Source organism: Porites lutea, chromosome 4 (genome assembly GCF_958299795.1).
Source record: "Porites lutea chromosome 4, jaPorLute2.1, whole genome shotgun sequence".
NCBI classification, from domain to species: Eukaryota; Metazoa; Cnidaria; class Anthozoa; order Scleractinia; family Poritidae; genus Porites; species Porites lutea.
Window position 1 is genome coordinate 37,702,290 of NC_133204.1, and position 24,078 is coordinate 37,726,367.

Consider the following 24,078-nt stretch of genomic DNA (forward strand, 5'->3'; position numbering starts at 1 on the left):
ACGTACGCACAATAAATTTGCAGGATGTCGAGGGAAATAAGTATCGTCGCTTTTTCGTCTCCATGCACATGCATATATAACAGTACTACTGTCTTTTCATCACTGGGAAATTAGACGTACTCTAATAATAGGCAATATGTTCTTAAACTCCATTTCTTGACATTTTCGACCTCGATTCCATGCCATGTTTGTTTAGCTTGGTTGCCAACTACAGAATTGCTTTAGGCGGTAAAGAATCTTTCCTTTAGTTTCCAGTTTTTCCGTGATGTAGAATACCACTCTCAGAATTGCCACCGAAAATTATTATGCGCTCCAGTTATTATTTTTCTTCTACTCTTTTACTGAGATACAAAAATCACACAATTTTTTTTTCTCAAGTTCCCCTACGGTATCAATTTCCAGTGAGATAAATAGGTTAAAAAAACTCTTTTACTGAATTGTGTTTTTGTTCTGACGCCGTTCGATTGGGTTTGCCGTAGCAAGTTAAAAGTTATTCACGTATGTACTGACCGTTGCAAAACAACACAAACATATTGTCTCAGTTGTTAATAGTATTAGGTTTTGAGCCGCGACTTTCTTGATGCTTGTTTAAGAATGCAGCGTGTATACACCTTCCTCCGTAGACTTAACAGTGTTTTAGAAGGAGGGATAAAGGAAGGAAAACATGGCAATAAACAAACAAGCTCACCAATTAAAATATTAGGAATTTTGTTTAAAGAAAATCAAACACCTTCCTGATCAAACACTTTATAATTGAGTGAAAAAATTGCCACCAGCTACTAGCCGGTCAAATTTTGGTTAGTTGTTTCACGAAGTGTTTTTTTTTTAAGTTAAGTTAAGTGCTCATGCAAACAAATTCGGAAGGTTCTTCCGGCAACTTACAAAAGAGTCTTTGAACGTTTAGATCTACAAAGATAACATGTGAATGACTAACCCAATAATATTTAGCCTTGAATTATGTTTTGAGGTACGTTAACGGTAACTTTGGTCCTCAAAATTGCTATGGCTGTCACCTAAGGTTTAACTTGCACAGATGTGACTGTGAAGAAACACGAACCCATATTTGATTCTAGAAGTTACCGCGACTTCCTTTTGATACTGACATTTAAAATGTTTTTGTCTCGAACAATTGGTTTATTTAGTCAAAATATGACCATTGTTCTACACTTTTCAGCAACTAAAGCTACTAATAGAAAATAATAGCATAATTGTGCTAAGATAGACAAAATAAACTCATCGACAATCGAATTTTTAAAACGTACTTCCTATTGTCATGGAGAAAAGTAGATAAGACAGCCCCCCGATTTTTAAGTTTATGTAGTCACAATTCTGTCACTCTTTCATTCATATTAGCAGTCTCTACGTTCAGTTAACCATTGGAGGGCGCCACCATATATGGCAAAACACCAGAAGGCGCCTCTCTGGGAGAATAGAGCCATAACAATTTGAACAAAGCAAAACCGTCCTTCCTTGTTATTCTAGCAGGTGACCTAAATAAGTTATTAATGAAAGTAACAAAAATAATATTGCAGGAGATAAAGAAAAATAAGTACGGTAAAGTGACTTTCGTATGTAAAATCTAGAAATTTGGCTTTATGAGAAAGTTTTATACTAAATATCAAGTCCCTTCTTTAAGTTAGGTTTAAATTTTGATCTCAGAAAAGGAATTCTTGTCTCTCTTTAATGTTTTATTTGCCACGTTATTTTCAATATTACAAAAGAATATTTAATAGCTTATGTAAAGGATCAAATAAGTATTTGCAAGACCAGTGCTATCTCAGCAAGGGCTTGGTTTGGTCTTTCGTGCCTCGCGAAGGACTATGGCTAAGCAACGACAAAATCACGCTGTTCTTTTAATTTTTATAGTTATAGCAAGTCTTGTAGTGTTACATGCGAAGCCCCTGGCACAAGATAATGAGGAAAAAGAGCGCTTAAAAAGAGACGAACCCGAAGAGGACTCTCCTCCTGAAAGCTCTCCTGATGAACAGTCAGAGAAAGAAGGTGATAAAGCCTCGGAGGATAAACAAAACAAAGCCGACGATAACGAGGTAGACGAACCTGAAACACAACAGGTTGAAGAAAAAGAAAATGATGGCGATTCTGTTGAACAAAGCGCTAATGACAAATCGAGAGAGGTTGCAGATGAGTCAGTAGAAAGTGAGAAAGACAGTAAACAAAGAAGTTCGAAGAGATGGTTTCATCACGGTCTTGGGTTTGGTCCTTGGGGCTATCCAGGATTGGGTGGTTTACACGGCCTTGGATTTGGAGCTTTCTATCCCAGTGCAGCACCAGCAGTTGGTTATGGGCCCGGCTATGGGCCCGGTTATGGGCCCGGTTATGGTCTTGCTGGCTATGGTTTGGGATATGGAGGTCTTGCTTGGCCTGGGTCTTGGTATAAGTCTAACGTACCAAGAGGGCCACAAAACCAAGGTTCGTCTAAAAAGTTTGGAGTTGAACACCCTTGGGGGTACGGTTTAGGGGGATATGGTTTAGGGGGATATTTTCCAGGTGGCTTAGGTGGCCCTTGGGGAGGGCCCTACGGAGGCCCATACGCCTATGGCATGGGGGCTTTTCCGGGTTATGGATATTTTCCTAACCCCGCCTTATTTGGTGGCGCTCTATTTCGTTCTGGCGTTCCAAAAAAATCTACTAGTAAAGACGGTAGCAGAAGAGAAAATATAGCGAAGAGGTTTCTCGGTTATGGTGGTTACGCAGGCTATGGTCCATTTGCTGTTCCCGCAGGCTTTGGATATCCCGGATGGGCTAATTACGGACATCCTGGTCTTGGAGTCGGTGTGCCTGCTTTTGGCAGCTATAGCCCTTACTTAGGCTATGGCCCTTTTGGTTCGTGCTTTTATAAGTCTAAAGTCCCGAAAGGCAAAAGAAACAGGCGCGATACACCCGAAAAGGCAAACAAGAAATGCTGTGGAGGATGCGGTGATTCCTTCTTGGGCTGCGGTGGATACGGCGGCTGCGGTGGATGTGGCGGCTACGGTGGATTTGGAGGCTGTGGTGGACTTTACGGTGGGTATGGTGGATTGTATGGTGGATATGGTGGATTGCCTGGATTACTGGGATGGGGACATGGACTAGGTTATGGAGGATTTGGCAATGGTGGATGGGGATGGGGTGGATTCGGTTATCCTGGCCATGGTTGGGGTTACGGTGGTTGTGGAGGATTGGGTCCAGGCTGTGGGTGTGGTTGTGGATTATACAAATCAAAGATTTCAGAAAACGATAAAACCAAGCAATCCCAAACAAAACCGAAGAGAGAAGCAGCCGAAGAAGAAACAGAAGAGGACAAAGCCACAGAACAAACACAAGAGAATGAAGAGTCAGAGGATAAAAGGAAGGACAAAAGTAATTGTGGATGCACACCACAAACAGACAACGCGGCAAATAGCAAAGCTGAAAAGAGATGCGGTTGTGGAGGTCCAGGGTTTGTGGGATTTCCTTTCTATGGAGGACTCGGAGGTTACGGTGGTTTGTTAGGCTATGGCGGATACGGATTTCCTTACCTGGGCGGCTGGGGTTATGGTGGACTAGGCACGTTAGGATTTGGTTACGGCAATGGATACGGTGGATATGGATTTCCCTGTGGAGGAGCTACTGAGGTAGGTCATTTTGAAATCGATAGAATTGGACTAAAAGTACATTTAAACACGAAGGCGCACAATTAAGAAAGATGCGGTTTCACTTTCAACAAAAGATACAATTCTCTTCTTTGTTTGCTCACCCCAGTTTATTTGAGAATTGAGAAGATGGGTTTACGCCACAGTATTCCGGCAGATGTAGTATCTTAGGCAATTAATATTCTATTCTTGTTTTTGTCTTTCTACATCAGGAGCAGCTGCAGAATTAAAATTCCAAAGAACTATTTATTTGTCGATTCGCTATCGTCTCGTTATCTGCTAATTGACAAATAAGTCCTGTCTTTTTTTTTTTTCATGGAAAGCTTCCGTTTACATTGAGCCTTGTATTTTAATGTAACAGTCCTGTAGCTCTTATGCCTGTTTGTGCTATACCCTAAAGTGTCACGAAATTAGAAGCTAGTATTGTTAGCGACAAATTTCACGAACAGCAATGAGAATAAATGAAAAAGTATGCTGGTAAATGATAGTTTTGGTTGATTTCTATTACCTTTTTCAACCTGCAATCGTGTTTTTATGTTTCTTTTTAATTATTATCATTATTATTATTATTGATTAAAGAGAGGTACAATATAAAGAAAATAACGCACTATCTATGCAACTCAATAGATGAATTGAATGCTACATTACGTAATGTACAATACTATGGAACGCTACTTGGGGTCAATAAATTAAAGAGTTCAAGTGATGGGTAATGTTCCATTAAAAGAAGGTTTTGCTTGAGTTTGAAGGAAAAGTTATTTTTTCTTAAGAATAATGTAATTAATTGAAATTCTGCATCACTACTATTCGGTTGCAAATGTCCACATACAATTTGTTTAATATCGAAACTAGAAAGAAAATGTGATGTTGAATTTACTCCAGAAGGAGATTTCTTTAATCGCTAAATACAGTAATGTTTCAACAAATTGTTTTCTAAACAGCAAATAGAACTCCTTCTTACTGTTTAAGTTAATTACCTTAAATCGAGTTTTGCACTTTTTCAAAAACAGATCCTAAATCCAGGTGGCTGTGGATACACTTCTATGGGTGGATGTTGCGCATGCGCCACTTGCGGTAAGTCAAAGATTGCTAAAGGCAAAGAGGAATCAAAAGACAAAAGAAGTACTGAAGATAATAAGAAGCAGGAAACTAAGAGATGCGGCTGTGGTGGTTGTGGATGTGGATACGGTGGTTGTGGTGGATGTGGGGGATGTGGTGGATGTGGGGGATGTGGTTGCGGTGGATGTGGCGGGTGTGGCTGCGGTGGATGGGGTGGTCATGGAGACTGGTATGGTGACATAGGCCACGGTGACTGGTTTGGTGGTTGTGGTTGTGGTTGTGGTTGGTACGGTGGACATCACGGCGGTTGTGGATGTGGCTGTGGCGACTGCGGGCTTGCTAGCTTGGGATATGGACATGGAGCGTGGGGAGGACATGGGTATGGTGGATGTGGACATGGTTGTGGATGTGGTGGCTGCGGTTGCGGGGGAGGTTGCGGAGGATGTGGCTGCGGTCTTTTTAGATCTAAACTTCCCAAAAAGGGAAAAGAAGAGCCAAAAGAATCCGCAGACAAGCCCCAAACCTCCCAAAACGGGAAAGTCACGCCTGAGACAGGTAAAAAGAACGAAAAAGCAAGTAAACGCTGTGGCTGCTGGGGAGGTTACGGAGGATATGATTTGGCTGGATGCGGAGGTTTCGGTGACTGGAACTGGGGAGGTTGTGGTGGTCCCTTAATAGGTTGGGGTGGTTATGGTGGGTTAGGAGGTTATGGAGGTTGGGGTGGGTTCGGACCTTGGGGTGGCTGTGGTGGCTGTCCAAGTTTTGGTAGTTGTGGATTCGGCTACGGCGGAGGGCCATCTTTTGCTGGACCTTGGACATACTTTAATGAAGGGTGCTGCAAATCTAACGTGGGGTCGAAGGCGTCCAATGCTGATAGTGCTGGAGATGACAAATCTACAGGCAAAGAGGCTGAACCATTGTCTATAAAACCTGCTCCAGCCGCCGCTGTTTCTGCTGCGCCTGCGGCTGCTGTTCATGCGCCTGAGCAACCAGCTTCAGGGCCTTCAAGTCCCCAAGCAGCAGGAAATGGAAAGTTATCTAAGCGCTGTGGAATCGGATGTGGTGGTTTTGGAGGCTGTGGTGGTTGCGGAGGCTGTGGTGGTTTTGGAGGCTGCGGTGGTTGCGGAGGCTGTGGTGGTTTTGGAGGCTGTGGTGCTTTCGGAGGCTGTGGTGGTCCAGGATTTGGATATTGGGGTAATGGACTCCTGGGTCATGGGTTTGGAGGATTCCCAGGTGCTGGATGGGGATATCCTTACTATGGCTATGGCTATGGATACCCATACTGGTTCGCTCGGCAAAAAATTCCCCAGAAAAGTAAAGACGTGAAACCAAACACTCGTGAAGAGATTCCCTTAGCAGAGGATAATTCACAACGAAAGAAGCAAACTATTCACCTGGGATATGGATATGCCAGCGGTGACAATTATCGTCTGGGTTACGGAATGGGAGGAATGGGTGGTAAGTATCTATTTCAAAGGACACAATTAAACGTAATTTGTATTTCTCACCTTTTGGTTTCCTCTACTGGTTTTATTTAGGTCTAGCTGGTTATCATGGAGTGGGTGGCGTTACTGGCACCTCCGTCTACCGCTCCAGCATTCCAAAAGGAAACGAGAGAAGCTTCAAAAGATGGGGATGGGGACATGGAGGATACGGAGGACACGGATACGGTCACGGTCACGGAGGATGGGGATATGCAGCACCTTATGGTCACCCTATAACTCATCCTGGATTTACTAGCATCGGATTTCCGGGTCATGCTTTAGCGAGCTTCGATGTCAAAAACAGGATTGCCCAAAAGCGAGGAAAGCAGAAGCGCCAGATCGTGGCGCCTTCTTTTGGTTCACCTTTAGCACCATTTACCATGCCCGCTGCTGTTCCAGCTCCTTTTCCATCTGCTGTAGCTCCATTGGCTCTTCCCGCTACCTACCATGCTCCACTGTTCACACCGGTTGCTCACCCAGTTGCTGCCATTCCATCGTTTTCCTCTCTACCAGCAGCTACTAGCATTCCAGCTGTTCCTGCCACTCTTCCAGTGGGATGTAAGAAGACAACATTAACATTAATTTCGTGTGTACATGCTTTTCGTTTGTGTCGCTTGGCAGATAGTATGGTAGATCATGACAAAGTTAGCAGAGCACCAAGTAGGTGAAGTAGTTTCACTGTTTCCTATTCGAAATACACGTCCCTGCCAGCGGCGGTTACAGTTTGAGTCGTTCATGGCCATTTATGAGATGATCTCTGACATTGCAAAACTCATCTCGTGCGTCTCTTTACAGCTAAGGCAATAATATGGGACTTTAAAATCTTAATAAAGTAACCAGCTAAAAGTAAACTTATTTCACTGTTTGGAATCATTTGGTTTTTCTTTGTTTTATTTCAGTCCACTTTGGAGGGATTGCTCTCGGCCGTTCGAATATGCCGCAGGGTCAGCCATTTGGACCCTTTGGCAACTCTAAGAGATCAGAAATGCCACAGAAGTAGGGAGAAGAAGGTAAGGGATAAGGCAGTGACTATGGATTCTTAGCTGAAGTTTTAGGATATAACAGCGGTGTCCTGGGAATGTCTTTCTCACTTCTCCCTAGTGTATATCATTCTTAAGGAACCCTCATTTTCCTATACCAAATGCAAAATCTCCGTTGGTATGTGAGTTCTCGTTTCAAAAGTCCGCTCCGATTCTTATATCATGCAAGAAAGTGCTGTGAGTGATTTTCTTGTGTCCCTTTTATTCTTGCAGGTTGGCAGAAATAAAGATCACTCTCTATACAATCAAACAAGCCAAAGTGTGGATTATTTTGTTATGCAAATGCTTTAAAAGCAGGGGGATGTTTCGATGTTTTTTAAATCGCCTACTTTTAAATGAAGCACGTGGTCCATGAACGAGAAGTAAATCATTTACTAAAATAGTTTTATTGTCAAATACATATATAAAAAATAAACTGAAATATTTGATTTATAACTGCTTGCCTTTTTCTTATATCTCTCTACGTCACCCTGAACTTGTTCACGTCAACCGAGTGGCTGACGCGTACTTATAAAAACAACTTGCGTTATGACGTTTTCCTTAAAGCGTCCAACAGCGATCGGGTTCTTTGAGATACCTCGGTGGGCTGTGCCTAGAAGTTAATTTTACCGTATTTAATGGATTAAGCGCCAATTAAAATTTTGGACCTTGAGAGTGTGCGCTTATCCGAGTCGGGCGCATACACGAGGCTGGGCGCTTATTACGTTTTCATAATTTTCAGCAATAGTAATTAGTAATTATATTTTGCAACAGAGCGTGACGATGTTCCGAATTTCTATAAAGTATTAAGAAAAGTCGGTCTTATTCATAATCAGATATACCCAACACCCTAGTGAGTTTTCCAAGGAACAAGGTGAACACACTTTTGGCTGCCCATTTTTTTTAGTTTCAGTATTTTTGTAAGCTATAAACGACTCTGTTTTTGTAATAGAGTATTGACCCTCAAACACTGAATGAAGCTCTCCACCCTAAGGTACGCACCTAATTGTCGTCTGGATCTTGTAACATTAACAATTTCACCTAAAATATCCTCGTGCCCTTTATAGAGTGCTAAAGTGATGACGTCATAAAAATGAAATTTCTGAAATTATGGGATTTGTCAGGATATTCTGAAAGAACAATGTCCAAGAGGCCTACTTGCCAAAAATGAGCATTTGGGGGCAAATTGTCTCTGAGATCGTAGCCCAGTTATACTCAGAAAACTCCATACAAACCCTTCTAATTTTTTTTTGGGTCGACCCAAAAACATTTTAGAAGGGTTTGTATGGAGTTTTGTAAGCATAACTGGGCTACGATCTCAGAGACAATTTGCCCCCAAATGCTCATTTTTGGCAAGTAGGCCTCTTGGACATTGTTCTTTCAGAATATCCTGACAAAATCCCATAATTTCAGAAATTTCATTTTTATGACGTCACACTTTAGTACTCTATTACGAGATCAGCGTCTGAGCCTGTCTCAGTTTCGTCTAATTATAATTGTGGTGGACCGACCTAACCATCAGCCAGCCACATCCACAACGGTGACTGCTGTCGCATGTTGAACCTCCTTCCCCAATCCTTGGCCAGATCTTTCTGCACTACTTTTTTTTCGTCAGTCTCTAAGTACACTTTTGTGCAGTTTTATTGCTGATTAGTATAAACTGCTGATAGCGAAGCTCCTGCCCGTCTTCAGTTGTCTAATTAACAATTATTCCTCGAGAACGAAGGGGCTATTGACTCAGAGGCCATTCGGGCTCGAGGAATAATTTTTTTAGTAAACTCCAACTAGCTGGTAAACAATATGGGAATAAAAAAACTTTTAGCTAGTTAAAGCTAGACTTTAATCCTTTTTTGCCGCCAAAAAGCCCGCGCTTTTCGCTACCAGGGGGCTATAACGTATAGCGTAGTAGTACGCCAACCAATCAGAACGCAGCACTGATAATAGACCACTAGTTGGATTTTACAAAGTTCGAATAGTCCTTTGCCTGACAGCACTTTTATGCAGTTGTATTGCTGACTGGCATAAACTTCTGATAGCGAAGCTCCTGCCTGTCTTCAGTTGTCTAACTTCGAATAGTCCTTTGCCTGACAGCTATGACAGGAGAGTTATTTTCAGCCAGATTTTTCCCTTTTTGTGCTTTGTTTTTCTGTTTGCTTGCTTATAACTCAATTGATCTTTTTTGTGTTAACGTGATGTTGGACAGCAGCAGTTTTGCTCTCATTTCATTTCATTTCATTTATTTGTCTTTTAGTCACTCACATTACATAAAAATAAAACGTTACAAGAGGTGTTAATTAAAATATGAGTTGTTGTGACAAGGAAGCCTCAAGAAGCTGGGAGCTTATATTAATAGGCTTCGTAAAGCTATGTTACAAAGTCTTACTTGATTGAAGAGTGTGCAGAAAACATTAGCGACAGATCGACTATCAATGGAATAATTTTTTTCACATCTATTTTAAAAAAAATATGGAAGAGAAGCTGGTTAGTGTGACTGGCAAAGAATTCCAGATTGTTGTTGTTTTTCATTTTGGTGTTGAGAACTGTTTTATTTTATGTTTATTCATCTCATCCGGATGTGGTTCGTAGATTATGGCCTGAGGTGGCTAGCCAAAGCATATTTCAACGCTCTCTTCGCGAAATCTCTAAGCAATTCGCCCGCGAACGTGCAAGAAAAGTTGCATTTACAACAGTGACTTTATGATTTACATTTTTCAAACTCTGTCAGCAGCAAGAAAGGAAAGAGCGGTTAACTGCACTAACTAGGTGTTTTTGGGCAAGTGTTTTCTTTTCTTTCTCTCCCCCTTCTTCCTCGCCCCCTTTGTCTCGAGTTTTTAGGGTTCAGCATTGCGGTTACGCACCCGAAGAAAACACCTCAAAAGCAGGCTAATATTTACCGGTAACAAATACATTAAATTTAACCGGAGAGGAAAGACAATACTCCATGTTGACGTTAATGGGGAGCAACGATCCGCCATCGGTTTGATATTCGACCTCGTGAGACAAGAGCGTGACTAAAGAAGGCCCAACCTTTCTCCTCAGCGGAGTGTACCGCGCTGGACTGGCCTGTATGAAGAAAAATTTCGCGCAACCTGAAAGCTTTGCAATCCTATGGAACGAGTGTAGGCAGCCTATAAATCGCTCAAGCCAATATATTTACAGCAACTTAGGCCAACACTATCGGGAAGCACCGAATTGGAAACCATTAAACATAGGCAAATAACAGAGCTAAAGCTATCGCAACTGAAATAGTGGGGAATCACAAAGCTTGAGGAATGTTAAACTACGAGAGGTGTATCATTTATTTGTAACACAACAATAGGGAGGGTGGGGAAAAAGTACAACATTTGCTAATATATGTATACACTGTTCAGAGATAGGCAGCTAAGGGAATGAAGGATCTTTGCTTAAAGTAACCTTTGTAAGAAAACCTTTGTAAGAGTGACTATCGATCGATCTATCGGCTGGCTTGACACAAGCCAATCCCTTTTTATTGCTGGACATACGTCTTCCAGTTATTTCTCCGACCTCTCGATAACTGGAACTTTTTCGATTTCCCTTAATAATTGGAACCTGAATAACTCTCTGGAACTCCCCTGTTTGATTAAAACTATAGTCCCACAGAAACTTTCAATTCAATCAATCTCATTAGTGACCACAACTCGACTTTCCTTCAAGTCACAATATTATTATTGGTGTTCTTATTAATTAAGGGAATGTTAGCTCTTTCCAAGAGAGCCTTATGGCCCAGAGGGGTTCAGTTTTTCGTGGGAACATTCAAAACTCTATTAAAAACTACTTTTTTGTGGAAACGTATTTTTTTTTCTTGCGATCACACTATCATTGTGTTACATTTCCGTTGCGCAGACCTAAAGAAGACAAAAAGATCGGCTTACAGTGTATAATACAGTCGAACCTCCATGTGCGACCACCTCTCGTAAGCGACCACCTCCCATACGCGACCGCCAATCCAACACACCAAAATATTCTCAATCAAAGCCTTACAGTTGGAACCTCTAGTAGACGACCACCTCCTGCAAGCGGCTGCGACCACCGTTTTTTGGGCCTGACGGTTAATGATATCCCATTGTTTTTAACCTCTTGTAGGCGACCACTTAATTTGACGCATTCTCTGATCTCTATGTTCGCTGTATGCACTATGCTACTAATAATATACGAAGAACTTTAGTGAAAACATGGAACTACGCCTGGCTTAACTTAGACATTGCGTGGAATAACTATCTTACATAAAGAAGACGTGTCCGGACCACTTCTCAGAAGAGACCCTCTGTGGCTCGATTCCTGTAGGCGACCACTCAGTCTTTGGATTTTGTGTGGTCGCTTACGGGAGTTCGACTGTACGTCTTAAAAATATTTTTACTCAGTACTTTGAGCCTAGCTCGAAAAGCTACGCTTTCCGTATGCGTCACCCTTCTGGGGCATTCGCTTCCACCGAGCACCGGATAATATTTTACCAGGCTTGTAACAGGATCGCATGATGGTTTTAAGTTGCCGGTTGCATGAAATTAGCGAGGAAAGTTTCAAAACGGGCACAACGAAAAAGACGAAAGAGGTACACATTTCACTTCAAAACATTAAAGACACCTCACCATGCAGAACACTGTGCCTCAAGGTTTCAAAGGCGCGAGAACTGCGAAAAAATTGCATCACGCAGGAGGGTTTGGTTCTGGTTGTGGAGCGTTGGCAGATATGAGATGAGCAGGAGGTCACCGAGTCGATCGCATGAGCTAACTATTACTCGGGGTTGAGTAACAAGGTAATGTCTTTTTTACTGTTTTTACTGTCTTTTTTTCCCCTCTCTACAGATAGACCTTTGCGTGACCCGATTGAGTTTGCAGAAAAAGTGCTTCCTTTTCTAACGGAGGACGTGAAAGAGTAAAGTAGAACAGTATGCTTTACAGACAGCAATTTATAACGGGAAGTTTTCTCTATTCCGACGAAATACGCACATGATATCCTTTATAGAATGATGTTATAAGAAAAATATCAAAAAGTGACTGGGGTTATAAATGTTTTTAAAGAAGCAGACGTTTCGGGTCTGCTTACTTTCTGTTACATTTACCCCCTATTATAGTCCCCAAATTGTGTTGTTGTTTTGTTGTGTTTAAAATACCCCGGGTAAGTAAACATTAATATGTTTCACACTCTAAATCCAAAAGATCTGTTTTGGCCCCAAAAATGGGGCCGTTTCGGTGAGTAAAATACAGTACTATTTTTGGGGCTAAAGTAGCCCATTTAGAATAGAGGCGTTTTGGCCCCAATGAACGGGGTAGAAATAGCCCTCTGTTAAGTGGCCACAACGAAGAGGCAAAAGGGCTGTTTTGGAAAAATAGGGAGTAGTTTTGGTTTCTAATAGGGTTGAAGTGGTTCATTTTAAGAGTCAATTCAGCCCTTACAGGGCCGTTTCATACCTTCAGTTACGATGAAAATTGGCCCATATTTCGTGGCCAATTTGGCCCAATGGGGAGTTAAAACAAATGTACTTTCTATGACTAAATCGGTACCATCATGTCTGAAATGGAATTCCTTACCAGAGCCGTTTTGGACCTTAATTATTTATAACAGCCCATCCACAGGGATTATAATGGTTCTTGGTATTCTATAAAATGGCCCCATTTTTGGGCCATTTAGAATCAATACAAGGGGCATCAACGGTCACAATGGGTGGCTGATTTAGCCTGTTGCATGTGGTTATCAGAATCAGTGCAGTTTTAAGTGCCAAATCAAGGCCTTACTATAGCCCAAAGGAAAATAAACTTTAGTTCTCCTTCAGGTGCAAGTGAGTTTAAACTGCTCTTTGAGCCTACAATTAACAGTTATTTACCCTAAAAGTGTTCTTATTTTGTGGTAGATCTAATCTCATTACCTTGCCCTCTCATTTAAAATACACAAGAGGTATGCTTAGTGCAATGTAAAAATATTTTATTATTATTATTATTTTTTAGCAAACTTAACCAAAATTTGGAATGTACATCTCTAAGATAACTTTACAAAATACTGCTGGGAGCCCCAATACAAAATTTCATAAAAATAATGTCAGAAAAGTGACTCAGCAGAACCCTGCTAAATTAAAACTCTCAAGGTTGCCAAGAAGTTCATTAGGCTCAAAATAGAGGGGTTGGTGCTGAATTTTAAGCACTACATTCAGCTGTAATGATTACAGTAGAAGTGAGTATAACTTCTTAGGAGCCTTTGAACATTTTAAAGACATTTTGCTTGAGAAGTTTTAACCCCCAAATCGTAAAAGTATGAAAAAGAAGGCAAAAATTTGTTCTGTTAAGTTAGCAGAGCTTTTCTCTATACATTTCACTATTGCAAATTGAAAATGCCATTGAAGAGTGTGTTGACACTCAACAAGGTCTGAATGACCTTTATATACCATGCATTACCATGTTAACAGTTTACCATATAAAATGATGACAGCAAAGACATTATACTCTCTACAATACTCTGGTGCAGAATGGTGCATAACATAATTCCATCACACACAATGTGCACTTTGTTGAAATCAAAGGCCTCTTCAATTGCAACAGTTTGCGGTTATATGAAAGTTGCTATTTCTGCTTCAACTGAAGCATTTCTCTGTCAAAAAAGCAAGAAAGAACAACATCAACAAGTTGTACACTCACTAACATACAGTTTCCCAAATTAGACTACATGTGGCAATGATAAACATGATAATTTACATTGACAAAAAGGGAAAAATACTGTTCTTGATAGCTGTGGTTAAGTAGTGTAATACAATGAATAGTTATCATCTATCAAGAACTAGAAATGCAAATCTTACATAACTCTGCTAATCATAGGAAGTAACATGGCCACCTAAAATAAAGTTGCAATAATGTACATGTAAGCTTTAAGCAGTTTAAGCTATGAATTTACCCAGTAGTCAATAACATTACAGATGAAAGTTTTTTAATACATGCAAGTCTGACTCAGTAGTAATAATAATAATAATAATACAGTGAAACCTCTAGTAAGCGGACACCTTCGGGACCTTCCCAAGTGTCTGCTTAATAGAGTTTGCAAAAATTGCGCAATGTTTGTTAACGATCAACATTTAACGGTTACTCTGTACTGTGATAAAGTTGCATGTTGTTAAAGAAGCCGTTCAAATGAAGGAATGACATTTCAGAGACCTTAGCTCCTAAATTTCTCAGCGAGGCCAGGGTCATGTCCCTCACTTCAATCCCCCCCCCCCCCAATTTTCAATAGGAAAGTGCGCCTCTGGAGCATTTTTTGCCTTACCGGCCATGAATGGTCCCTTACCTGCTGAGCTAAAATTTAAGGAGAACCCTGTTTTAGTGTCAATTCAGAATAACTGCGATATTAACTGATTCCCCACTTAGTGACAAAGACATCTGCTTAAAAACATCAAACTTTCCCCGACCTAATATGACGTCATTGTTGTAGCTGTCTTTCATAACTACGAGTTGGTGTTGCCTCATTTCTTTAACTACCGTAAATCCTCTATTAAGTCCCCCAGGGGGCTTATTTTTTCAAGCACTTTTGAGGCGGGGCTTAATAGAGAGGGGGCGCTTATTTAATTTAGCGAAACGCATCACCCGTAGCGAAAATACAGTGGTATGAGACAGAGTAGACTTACGCATTGTACAATATTAAAGTCACCGTCAAAAGTATTTAATTCACCTGTGGGAGCCTAAAAGTAACAAAAACAAAATTCTTATTCTTCAAAAATTTGCTTCCGACCTCATGTTCTTCGGTAATTTTTATGAATAAACCATAACTGATCAGTCCACGTTAATAGTTAATTTTTTTGTGAAGAATAAGGATTGGAAGAGGGGGAGGGGGGGCTTAATAGAGAGGGGGGCTTATTAACTTTCCTCCTCTGAAAAGGGGGGGGGGCTTATTAGAGAGGGGGGACTTATTTGAGAGGGGGGGCTTAATAGAGGATTTACGGTACTTTTGATTTTCTGTGAGACACTAATACGTAATTCTTTCAGAGTTCAATATTTATGTTTTAAAATTCCCATTGCTTTATTACATGTATTTGAATCCAAAGTGCTTTCACTAGCACTACACTTGGTCTTAAGGTCACTGATTCTTTCTGTCATTTCCAGCAAATGATTAGTTTTAGTTATAAGATTTGTTTTTTTTTTTATAGTTTTCTGCCTTTTCTCCTTTCACTTTGTCTCCTTTTTACTCCTATCTTCTAAAACAACCACACAGAAAACTTAAATAAAATCTGTGATGCCAAAATTTGCCTACAAGTTCCCAGTCATGCATGAACATACAAATCTTTCTGGAGGAAAAATGTAAATTTGTACGCGAAATTAAAGACTCCTTAATAAGACAACCAAATGACAAGGAATCTTATTTTTACTCTGAGCTTTGTGTCTAACTGTAAAGTGATCAATAAATGCCTAGAAAATTTTAGGATTTCATAGCATGAAGCTTCGCACCTAACTGGAATATACAGTACCTTGATCACCTTACTAAATCGTTATGTGAGGAAAAAAATAGAAATGTACCATTGATCATTTTAAGCATTGCACTGTACTGTAAAGTGATCAATCAATGCCTAACAGAAAGGATTCCTCAACATAAAGCTTCGCACCTAACTGGCATATACCTTGATCACTTACTATGTACATGTACATTTGGCAGCCAAACATTCTATTAAAAATTTGTGGAAAAATAAAGAAACTTGAAATATTATCGGAACTGATTTGCAGTTGAGGTCAAAAGATGCAGCTGACAAAACAAAATTGTCTTTCTTCAACTATGTCCATGGAAACTCGTGAAGTTGCTGATTTATTTATTACTTAATTACAAACTGTTATCGGCAAAACTGGTTTGATGTTAAAATAGTCTGAAATTGTTGTAATTCACTCTATCAGTTTTATGTAGCACTGGTAACATCAACACTGTATACTGCCTACAAGTTCCCAGTCACGCATAAACATACAAAACTTTCTAGAGGAAACATGTAAATTTGCACACAAATGACCCCCACATGCATCTGTATATATTGACAAGAAAACCAAATGACGATGAACCTTATTTTTATTCAAAGCTTCATGTGTACTGTATAAAAGTGATCAATCAATGCCTAGAATTAGAATTCCTCAGCATTAAAGCTTCGCACCTAACTGGAATATACCTTGATCACCTTACCAAATCGTTATTTGAGGAAAAAAAAAATAGAAATGTACCATTGATCATTTTTCATAAGCATTACACTGTACTGTAAAGTGATCAATCAATGCCTAACAGAAAGGATTCCTCAGCATCAAAGCTTCGCACCTAACTGGAATATACCTTGATCACTTACTATGCACATGTAAATGTAGCAGCCAAACATTCTATTAAAAATTTGTGGAAAAATAAAGAAACTTGAAATATATTATTGGAACTGATTTGCAGGCTAGTTGAGGTCAAAAGATGCAGCTGAGTAAACAAAATTGCCTTTCTACAACTATGTCCATGGATAGAAACTCACGAAATTTGCTGATCTATTTACCACTTAAGTACAAACTGTTATCTGCAAAACTTGTTTGATTCCAAAATTGTCTGAAATTGGTGTGTATTAAAATTCATTCTATCAGTTTTATATAATGTAGCACTGCACATGACAAACCTTTCAAACGGCGATGTCATCCTTCGATCCTTTACGAAACAAATGAGACAAAACATGGCAATTATCTTGATAACAATCTTCTATCCACGATCTATCTCTCGCTTGGAGTAAAATCGCCGAGTTTAGCGAAAATCAAACTGAAATTCGCTTAAAATATTGAGCGTCCGTTGACCTGACCGTTGAATTGAATGGAAGCCCGCCTAAACATTTCAAACATGCGCGCGCAGTTTGGTAGTGTGCAAGGATTTATGGGAGTGACGTGTTATTTTCGTCTCCAAGCCCCGCGCTATCATTATGACTTGGCGGGAAAGCAAAATTAATTACAATAACCTATAAAATGTTCTTACCTGGTTTTCCTCGGCCTCTGCCTTTACTATCCTCTTAAATTTTTATCCTTCCTTAAAATGGGAAAAATAAAAACGGCATTCTTTGTCGTCCTCATATACTGTAACCATATCATGATCATCTCCATGATGGGCTCCTGTCTCCGTCTAGAAAATCATCTATATTAAAATGGACAGATTCAGAACAACGATCCTCGGTCCAATATGCGCCATTAAGAAATCGTTGTGACTCAAGACGACTCACCTGTGGGCTCTTCCTACCTTGCTTGTGTAAACTTGTTTGCCTCTAACCATATCTTAACTTGCTCTTTCGAACTACAAACCCTTTATCGAAGCTCTCGATGATAAAGATAAAGCGGCCCGTACTCAGTGATTAGGAACTAATGCTTCTGACTAGACACTGGTTAGATTAACATATATTCTTCAAATCGGTGTTGGTTCTAGTAGTCGAGCCATTTTGCGTTGTCATGGGGTCTAAACAGCTCTATTAGTATAGGCCAAGTCAGCCCTAAATAGGGCCAACTAGACTAAAACCTGAAATGTCTCTATTTTTTGAGTAGAAATGGCTCTTGTGAAAGGGGCCGATACGCATCACATGGCTGAAACAATTTCTCCTGTGGGCCAAAACGGTTTTCGATGGGGCTGCAATGGTCTTTATTGGAGTCGATTTAGACCAAATTGACAAAATGGCTCCACGAAGGGTCAAATCAGCTCCAGGGCCTATAGAGCTGAATCAGCACTTTGGGGCTAAAACAGATCTTTTGGTTTTAGAGTGCAAAGAGTGGAAGTTTTTTGCCTTTACGCATAAAGCATTGTTCGTTGTACTTTCTTTCTTCCTCCGCTGTACTTCCATCGTTAGTTAGTACTTTCCGCGTAACATTCTACAGCATTCACGTTTTAATGGTTCTCCCCTCGCCTTCAAATCACCAGTCGAAGTTCTAGTGGTCTAGTGTTCTCGTCTTCGAGTAGCGGCAGAGTTTTTTCATTGTATATTTTCGTCAAGTATTCGGCCAATGCACTGAATTAATTATTAAATGATGGATACGAGATAAAAAGGGACACTTAAAGCCAATCTAAAAAATGAAATAAATCCTCGTACCAGGTTTTAACAGCACCTATGCATTTCACCTGATTTTTTTTATCAGTTTTAGGGGCTCGAGAATGGAGAGGGCGAAGTTTAATTGTTAACATCAATTATTTTTGTTGTTCTCTTAATTTTCGAAATACCCTGTATTTGCCTATCCACTTGTCTAAATTACCTACCCTCTTGATTAAATCTATACCGTTCGATTAACGTCTTCTATTCCTAGTCAGGCCAGCAATTTCGACAGCTATCGGCTTGCTTGTCGATTCTAAAATTTGACTAGAGTAATGTATTTCAGTTCCATACATTTTGGGTGCAGAGACAGTAATTTCCTCCATGGAAGCTTTATCATTGTTATCTTTTCCTTCCGCTATCTTTCCTACAATTCTAGTGCCGGAATCATTTCCTTCTGAGTTTTTTCTACCGCCACCAACTTTCCAAGTTGAGCTTCCTTCCCAACTACCACCTTTTCCAGCTGCACCACCACTAGCCGTGGCACCACCGCCTCCTCCTGCTGCTCCAGCTCCAGCTGCTCCACCACCAACCCCACCAGCTGCCCAACCACCTCCTCCTACAGCTGCTCCACCACCAGAGGTAACACCACCGCCTCCTCCTGTTCCACCTGCAGCTGCACCACCACCGCCTCCTCCAGCTGCACCTCCAACACCTCCTGCTGCTCCACCTCCAGCTTCACTTCCCCCACCTCCTTCAGCCGCTCCACCACCTCCCGCTGCTCCACCGCCTCCAGCTCCAGCTGCTTCACCACCAGCTGCACCTCCGCCTCCTCCTTCAGCCGCTCCACCACCTCCAGCACCAGCTGCCCCTCCTCCTCCTTCAGCCGCTCCACCACCTCCAGCCCCAGCTGCTCCACCACCAGCTGCACCACCACCGCCTCCTCCCGCTCCACCACCTTCAGCTCCAGCTGCCCCACCACCAGTTGCACCTCCGCCTCCTCCTCCAGCCGCTCCACCACCTCCAGCACCAGCTGCTCCACCGCCAGCTGCCCCTCCTCCTCCTTCAGCCGCTCCACCACCTCCAGCCCCAGCTGCTCCACCACCAGCTACACCACCACCGCCTCCTCCCGCTGCTCCACCGCCTCCAGCTCCAGCTGCTCCACTACCAGCTGCACCTCCGCCTCCTCCTCCAGCCGCTCCACCACCTCCAGCACCAGCTGCTCCACCGCCAGCTGCCCCTCCTCCTCCTTCAGCCGCTCCACCACCTCCAGCCCCAGCTGCTCCACCACCAGCTGCACCACCACTGCCTCCTCCAGCTCCACCACCTTCAGCTCCAGCTGCTCCACCACCAGCTGCACCACCACCGCCTCCTCCCGCTGCTCCACCGCCTCCAGCTCCAGCTGCTCCACTACCAGCTGCACCTCCGCCTCCTCCTCCAGCCGCTCCACCACCTCCAGCACCAGCTGCTCCACCGCCAGCTGCCCCTCCTCCTCCTTCAGCCGCTCCACCACCTCCAGCCCCAGCTGCTCCACCACCAGCTGCACCACCACCGCCTCCTCCCGCTCCACCACCTTCAGCTCCAGCTGTCCCACCACCAGCTGCACCACCACCGCCTCCCCCAGCGGCCACGCTTTTACCTCCTTCTTTCTCTTCACTCCCGCTGACGCCGGCAGAAGGAGGAAGCCCCAGTTGATTTGTTAACCAAGATGGAAGCCAGAGTTTTGGCCCTTCTCCTGGTGGTGAAGGTGCTGGAACAGGCTTAGCTACAATCAATGTAGGCACCATCCAGACATCTTCCAGCTTTTTTGCTCCAGGGTTGCAACAGCAAGGACAACATGGTGGCATCATGCAAGACTGAGGTTGACAAGGAAAACAGTCGGAGCATGAGCAACCGCAAGCCGCGGGATTAAAACAACTACTCCCTGCCCCCCCACAAGGCATAAAGCAGACGGACCCACTCTGTTCTGAAGAATCTCCAGACTTATCCTTCTCCTTTGATTCATTTTCTCTGTCTTTATCTTTAATTTTCTTTGAATTACCTTCGAGGTCAGGGGCGTGCTTATTTTCACCTTCCAAGTCAATTCTTGAGCTCTCATCACTACTTTCGTCGTTTTCCTTTTCATTTAGGGTTTTCAGTGCATTTTTTAAAACCAAGTACAATCGTTTAAAGTACTCCCTTGAAATCTCATGAATTGGGCCGTCAGGCGTTTCCTCCTCACTTCGTTTCGTAACAGAAAACCCATTGCCATTTTTTTCTACTACCAAAATGGATCTTGGAACGTGCTTCAGATTATTTGAGACCTTGAGAACTAATCCATTAAAATCCTTGTTTTCTTGCAAAAGTTTATAGAAGTTAAAGTATTCGTTGATGAAAGAATTGTTGATACTTTTCTTGGTAAATGCTATATCTTTGAATGATGTTAGTATCACCAAAAACGTGAACACTTTAAACATGTCGCTCCATTGGCCTTCCTTTTTCTGTCTATCTGTCTCATATTTTTGTTCTGTCAGTAGCCAAATGATTTACGCGATACCATATGCAGCGATCCCTGAGTTATATCCCAAATTAATAAGTGGAAGTTAAAAGAAATCTCAAGAGCTTTTACCACCATGTTGTAAAGTGCTGTTGAACAATTAAGTTGGCAGGTTATAGTATTATCAAATCGCAATTTATGGTTAATAATGTATACCCATTGGGGTCACTATATCTTCGTTTTAAGTAGACCCCGATAGCTTAAGAGATTTTCTAGGTGATCTCTAAACCAATAAGTAACTATGATACTCACTTCATTGAAAGCTAAATGAGATTTAAATGACGTTTTTATTTATGCTTCATAGTACTGAAAGAAGGAGAAAACAATGCTCTCTGACAATGACTCTGGAAATTAGCAGGCCTTTTAAAACAGTGAGACCCCAGTGTAATAAGAGCTTAAAAAGGATCTAAAAAAATTATTCGTTACAACGAGAGTAACTGATATTGGGTGTTATTCACTTCGCTTTATTTCAACTGCTGGGTGAAGAATATTTGTTGTAGTAGGGTGTTTGTCATATAGGGGTTTTTTAATCGGGATGTCACAGTTGTATTCTGAAAGTTCTATCTTGAGCTGGCCTCTACATTGTGTAATACAAAATAAGCTGAATAAATCGCTACTTTTGTTTAATATAACGTTCAATTAATTTTTATAACATTCGTGTAGTGGACCGTCATCAATCGTTTATAAACGGATTTTCAGTTATAACCTGCCAACGATTTTCCGCCTTTTCGATCGCTTTAACTAGCATTTGTGAATTATAGATAGATCATCGACTGTTTTATAATGGACATTTTAAGACGAGACCAGAATTAGAATGGGCGCCTCCTTATTACTTATCCCTATTAAAAAACTCTTCGTGACGTAGGAAGTTGTTCTCTACAGATTTACCGAACCAATTTGTTCGACGAACCCCAAGAAATAAGTTAGTGGTCTTCAGTAATTTCATGTTAAAAATGATTATCTTTTTTTCCTACCAAGACAGATGCCATAAAGGGGATTACCACATTTTGTTTTCGCCTTTAGAGCTCGCATCTTAAATTTGGGTGGCTTATATTTTACCTTGTACATAATCATTGGACGCATGAGACAACATCCTCCGCAGCCGCATGGGCAAAAGCAAAGAGACGGAGTCGATTTTGGCTTTGGCTCTGATCTCTGAGACTTATCTTCCTGTTTTGAAACAACTCTGTTGTGATGATCAGAGTCTAATTTCTCCAATGTACCTAAGGCGTTCTGTAAAAGTTTACAAACTCTCTTTAGCTTGACTTTATCCACTGTTCTAGCGAATCCACGGTCAGTCGATCCTTGTTGCTCCGTGTTTCCATTTCCTTTTTCAATGTATAAGGTCGTTTCGTTGAAACCAGTTTTACTTGTCGACGGTTTCAAGTCATTCAAAATGTCAGCCACCTTTTTCGCACGGAGCCCCCTTAAGTAAACCAATGCTATACATTGGTCAGGTATATTCATAATAACGCAGAAAAACAACAGTGATAATAGAAGTCGATTATTTCCCAGATTCGACCAATTTGTTTTAAGTAGCATTGTCTGATCGACAAATTATCTTAAGTGATCCTGAGGCAAGATAAGCGAAGTCCAAGAATTTGCTTTGTTTTATTTAACAGCAGGTTATTCGGGTTGTTCTATCACTAGAGACAATGGCCTGAACTACCAAGTGGTAATCAGTGAATTCAAAATAAGACATTCGTTTACACTAATTAAACACCTAAAGCGTCCTAAAATTGCTTTAGAAGTACAAAATGTAACCATACGTAGCTTTCAATTATGTGGAGTAAAACGACAACCGTTTCAAGATGAGCAGTCTCTTTCAGGCATTTTTCCCGCAGAAAAAAGGGTTAAAAAGAATTAGATTTATCAATTACAATGATAACATAAGTTTTCACCCAGTTCAAAAATGATCTTATAATTATGACACACCTAGATTAGGAAGTGTTCTTTCAAAAGGGCAACAAAAAATTGCTTTTTATTTGGAGCTTCAAAAATGAATTATCAGCCACTGAAAAACTGAGTAAAAAATGTATGGCCTCCTTTTACCTTCTTCCCAAAGTCGTTTTGTGCACTAGCATAAATCTATAGAGAGAAGATAAACCGTGATCGATCTTTTATTGCGGATTTTTTCGATCCCCGATCAAGATTTATGCGCGGGTAGAGTTATCCTCTGTTAAAACAAATAGGATGGCCTGGGTGTCTGTTAATACTAAGTGAACGTATACCATCATTTTTAATGAGTGTCACATTGAGCAAGGGTTGTTTACAGTGACATCGAAGACGCAGGGGAATGTTATGCCAGGACAGCAGCCGGCGTTGCACCCACTGCAGGTTATTGGTGGATAGAAACCTCCTTTACAGTTGGAGCACATGGTTCCACCCGCCCACCAGTCATTTGGACAACTGCAACATCCACAACATCCCTCACAAGACTGGCGTCTCCCTAAAACTGAATGAAGTATAGATAGGCTAAGAGTGAACGGCAAATAGTAATCTTCCTCACTAATCATCTTTTTACTGTATCCTGTCCTTTTTGTTAACACCATAACCTCATGGCACGGCTGTAATGATGACATTATATCAATAGGAGACCGAAATTAGAGAAGGCCTCCATTAGGCAAGAAATTGGCCACATGCATTTCTGTTCATTGTGAGTCATATAATCCCGGGAAACCCAGATACATCTCAAACATCACAGGATGGGCCAGGTCCTAGATCATTGCATAACAACCGCTCGAGGAAGCTAAGTTTCAAGCCTCCCACGCAGAAGTTTGTAAGGGCCAAATGAACGTACGTCTGCGTGAGAGGCTACTGAAGTGAAGGGAAGAGGGTTATTATGTTGCCCCTGCATTAAAAGTTATCTTAAAGTGGATAATTCTAGATCTACAAACAAATTGAATTGGAGAGTGAGGGGTATGGCTGATTCCCTAAAGTTGATTGATGTAACCGGCAGGCTTCAGGCTGGTATGAACGTAATAATTGCTATCGCCACCTTATATCTTTAATATACTTATTAATACGTTTTTTTTCGATAGTGGTTCAAATGGGGTAACCTACAGAATAATGGGTAGAATGAACAAAGGCGTATGTTAGGAACGCTAGGAAATCTATCACATTAAGCATAAGACAATTTTTCTCTCTTTTTTTGATAGACTTAATCCAACGGTCAAAGTATCATTAAGAAGATAAAACGAATGATTAGATTTCAGGCGGGATAATTGGGGTGTCAATGGACCACAGATTATTGAGATTTTTAACAACGAAACAGCTCGCGTGATTTTTAAAAACACACCCAAGCCACACACTCACTAGATACTACATATTAGCTTAAAACGATCAGAAC

The 24,078-nt window shown here is 41.3% G+C and overlaps 1 protein-coding gene and 1 pseudogene across 1 annotated transcript; both read left to right on the forward strand.

Moving 5' to 3' along the window:
• The first annotated feature begins 1,757 nt into the window (after positions 1 to 1,757).
• LOC140933485 (uncharacterized) lies at positions 1,758 to 7,650 on the forward strand. Its single transcript, XM_073383056.1, has 5 exons — positions 1,758 to 3,614; positions 4,643 to 6,149; positions 6,230 to 6,733; positions 7,075 to 7,185; positions 7,429 to 7,650. Exons 1-4 carry the CDS (start codon positions 1,821 to 1,823, stop codon positions 7,173 to 7,175), a joined length of 3,906 nt encoding a protein of 1,301 aa, XP_073239157.1. The 5' UTR covers positions 1,758 to 1,820; the 3' UTR covers positions 7,176 to 7,185; positions 7,429 to 7,650.
• Positions 7,651 to 18,577: 10,927 nt separating this feature from the next.
• Positions 18,578 to 20,053, forward strand: LOC140934629 (uncharacterized; annotated as a pseudogene).
• Positions 20,054 to 24,078: the final 4,025 nt, after the last annotated feature.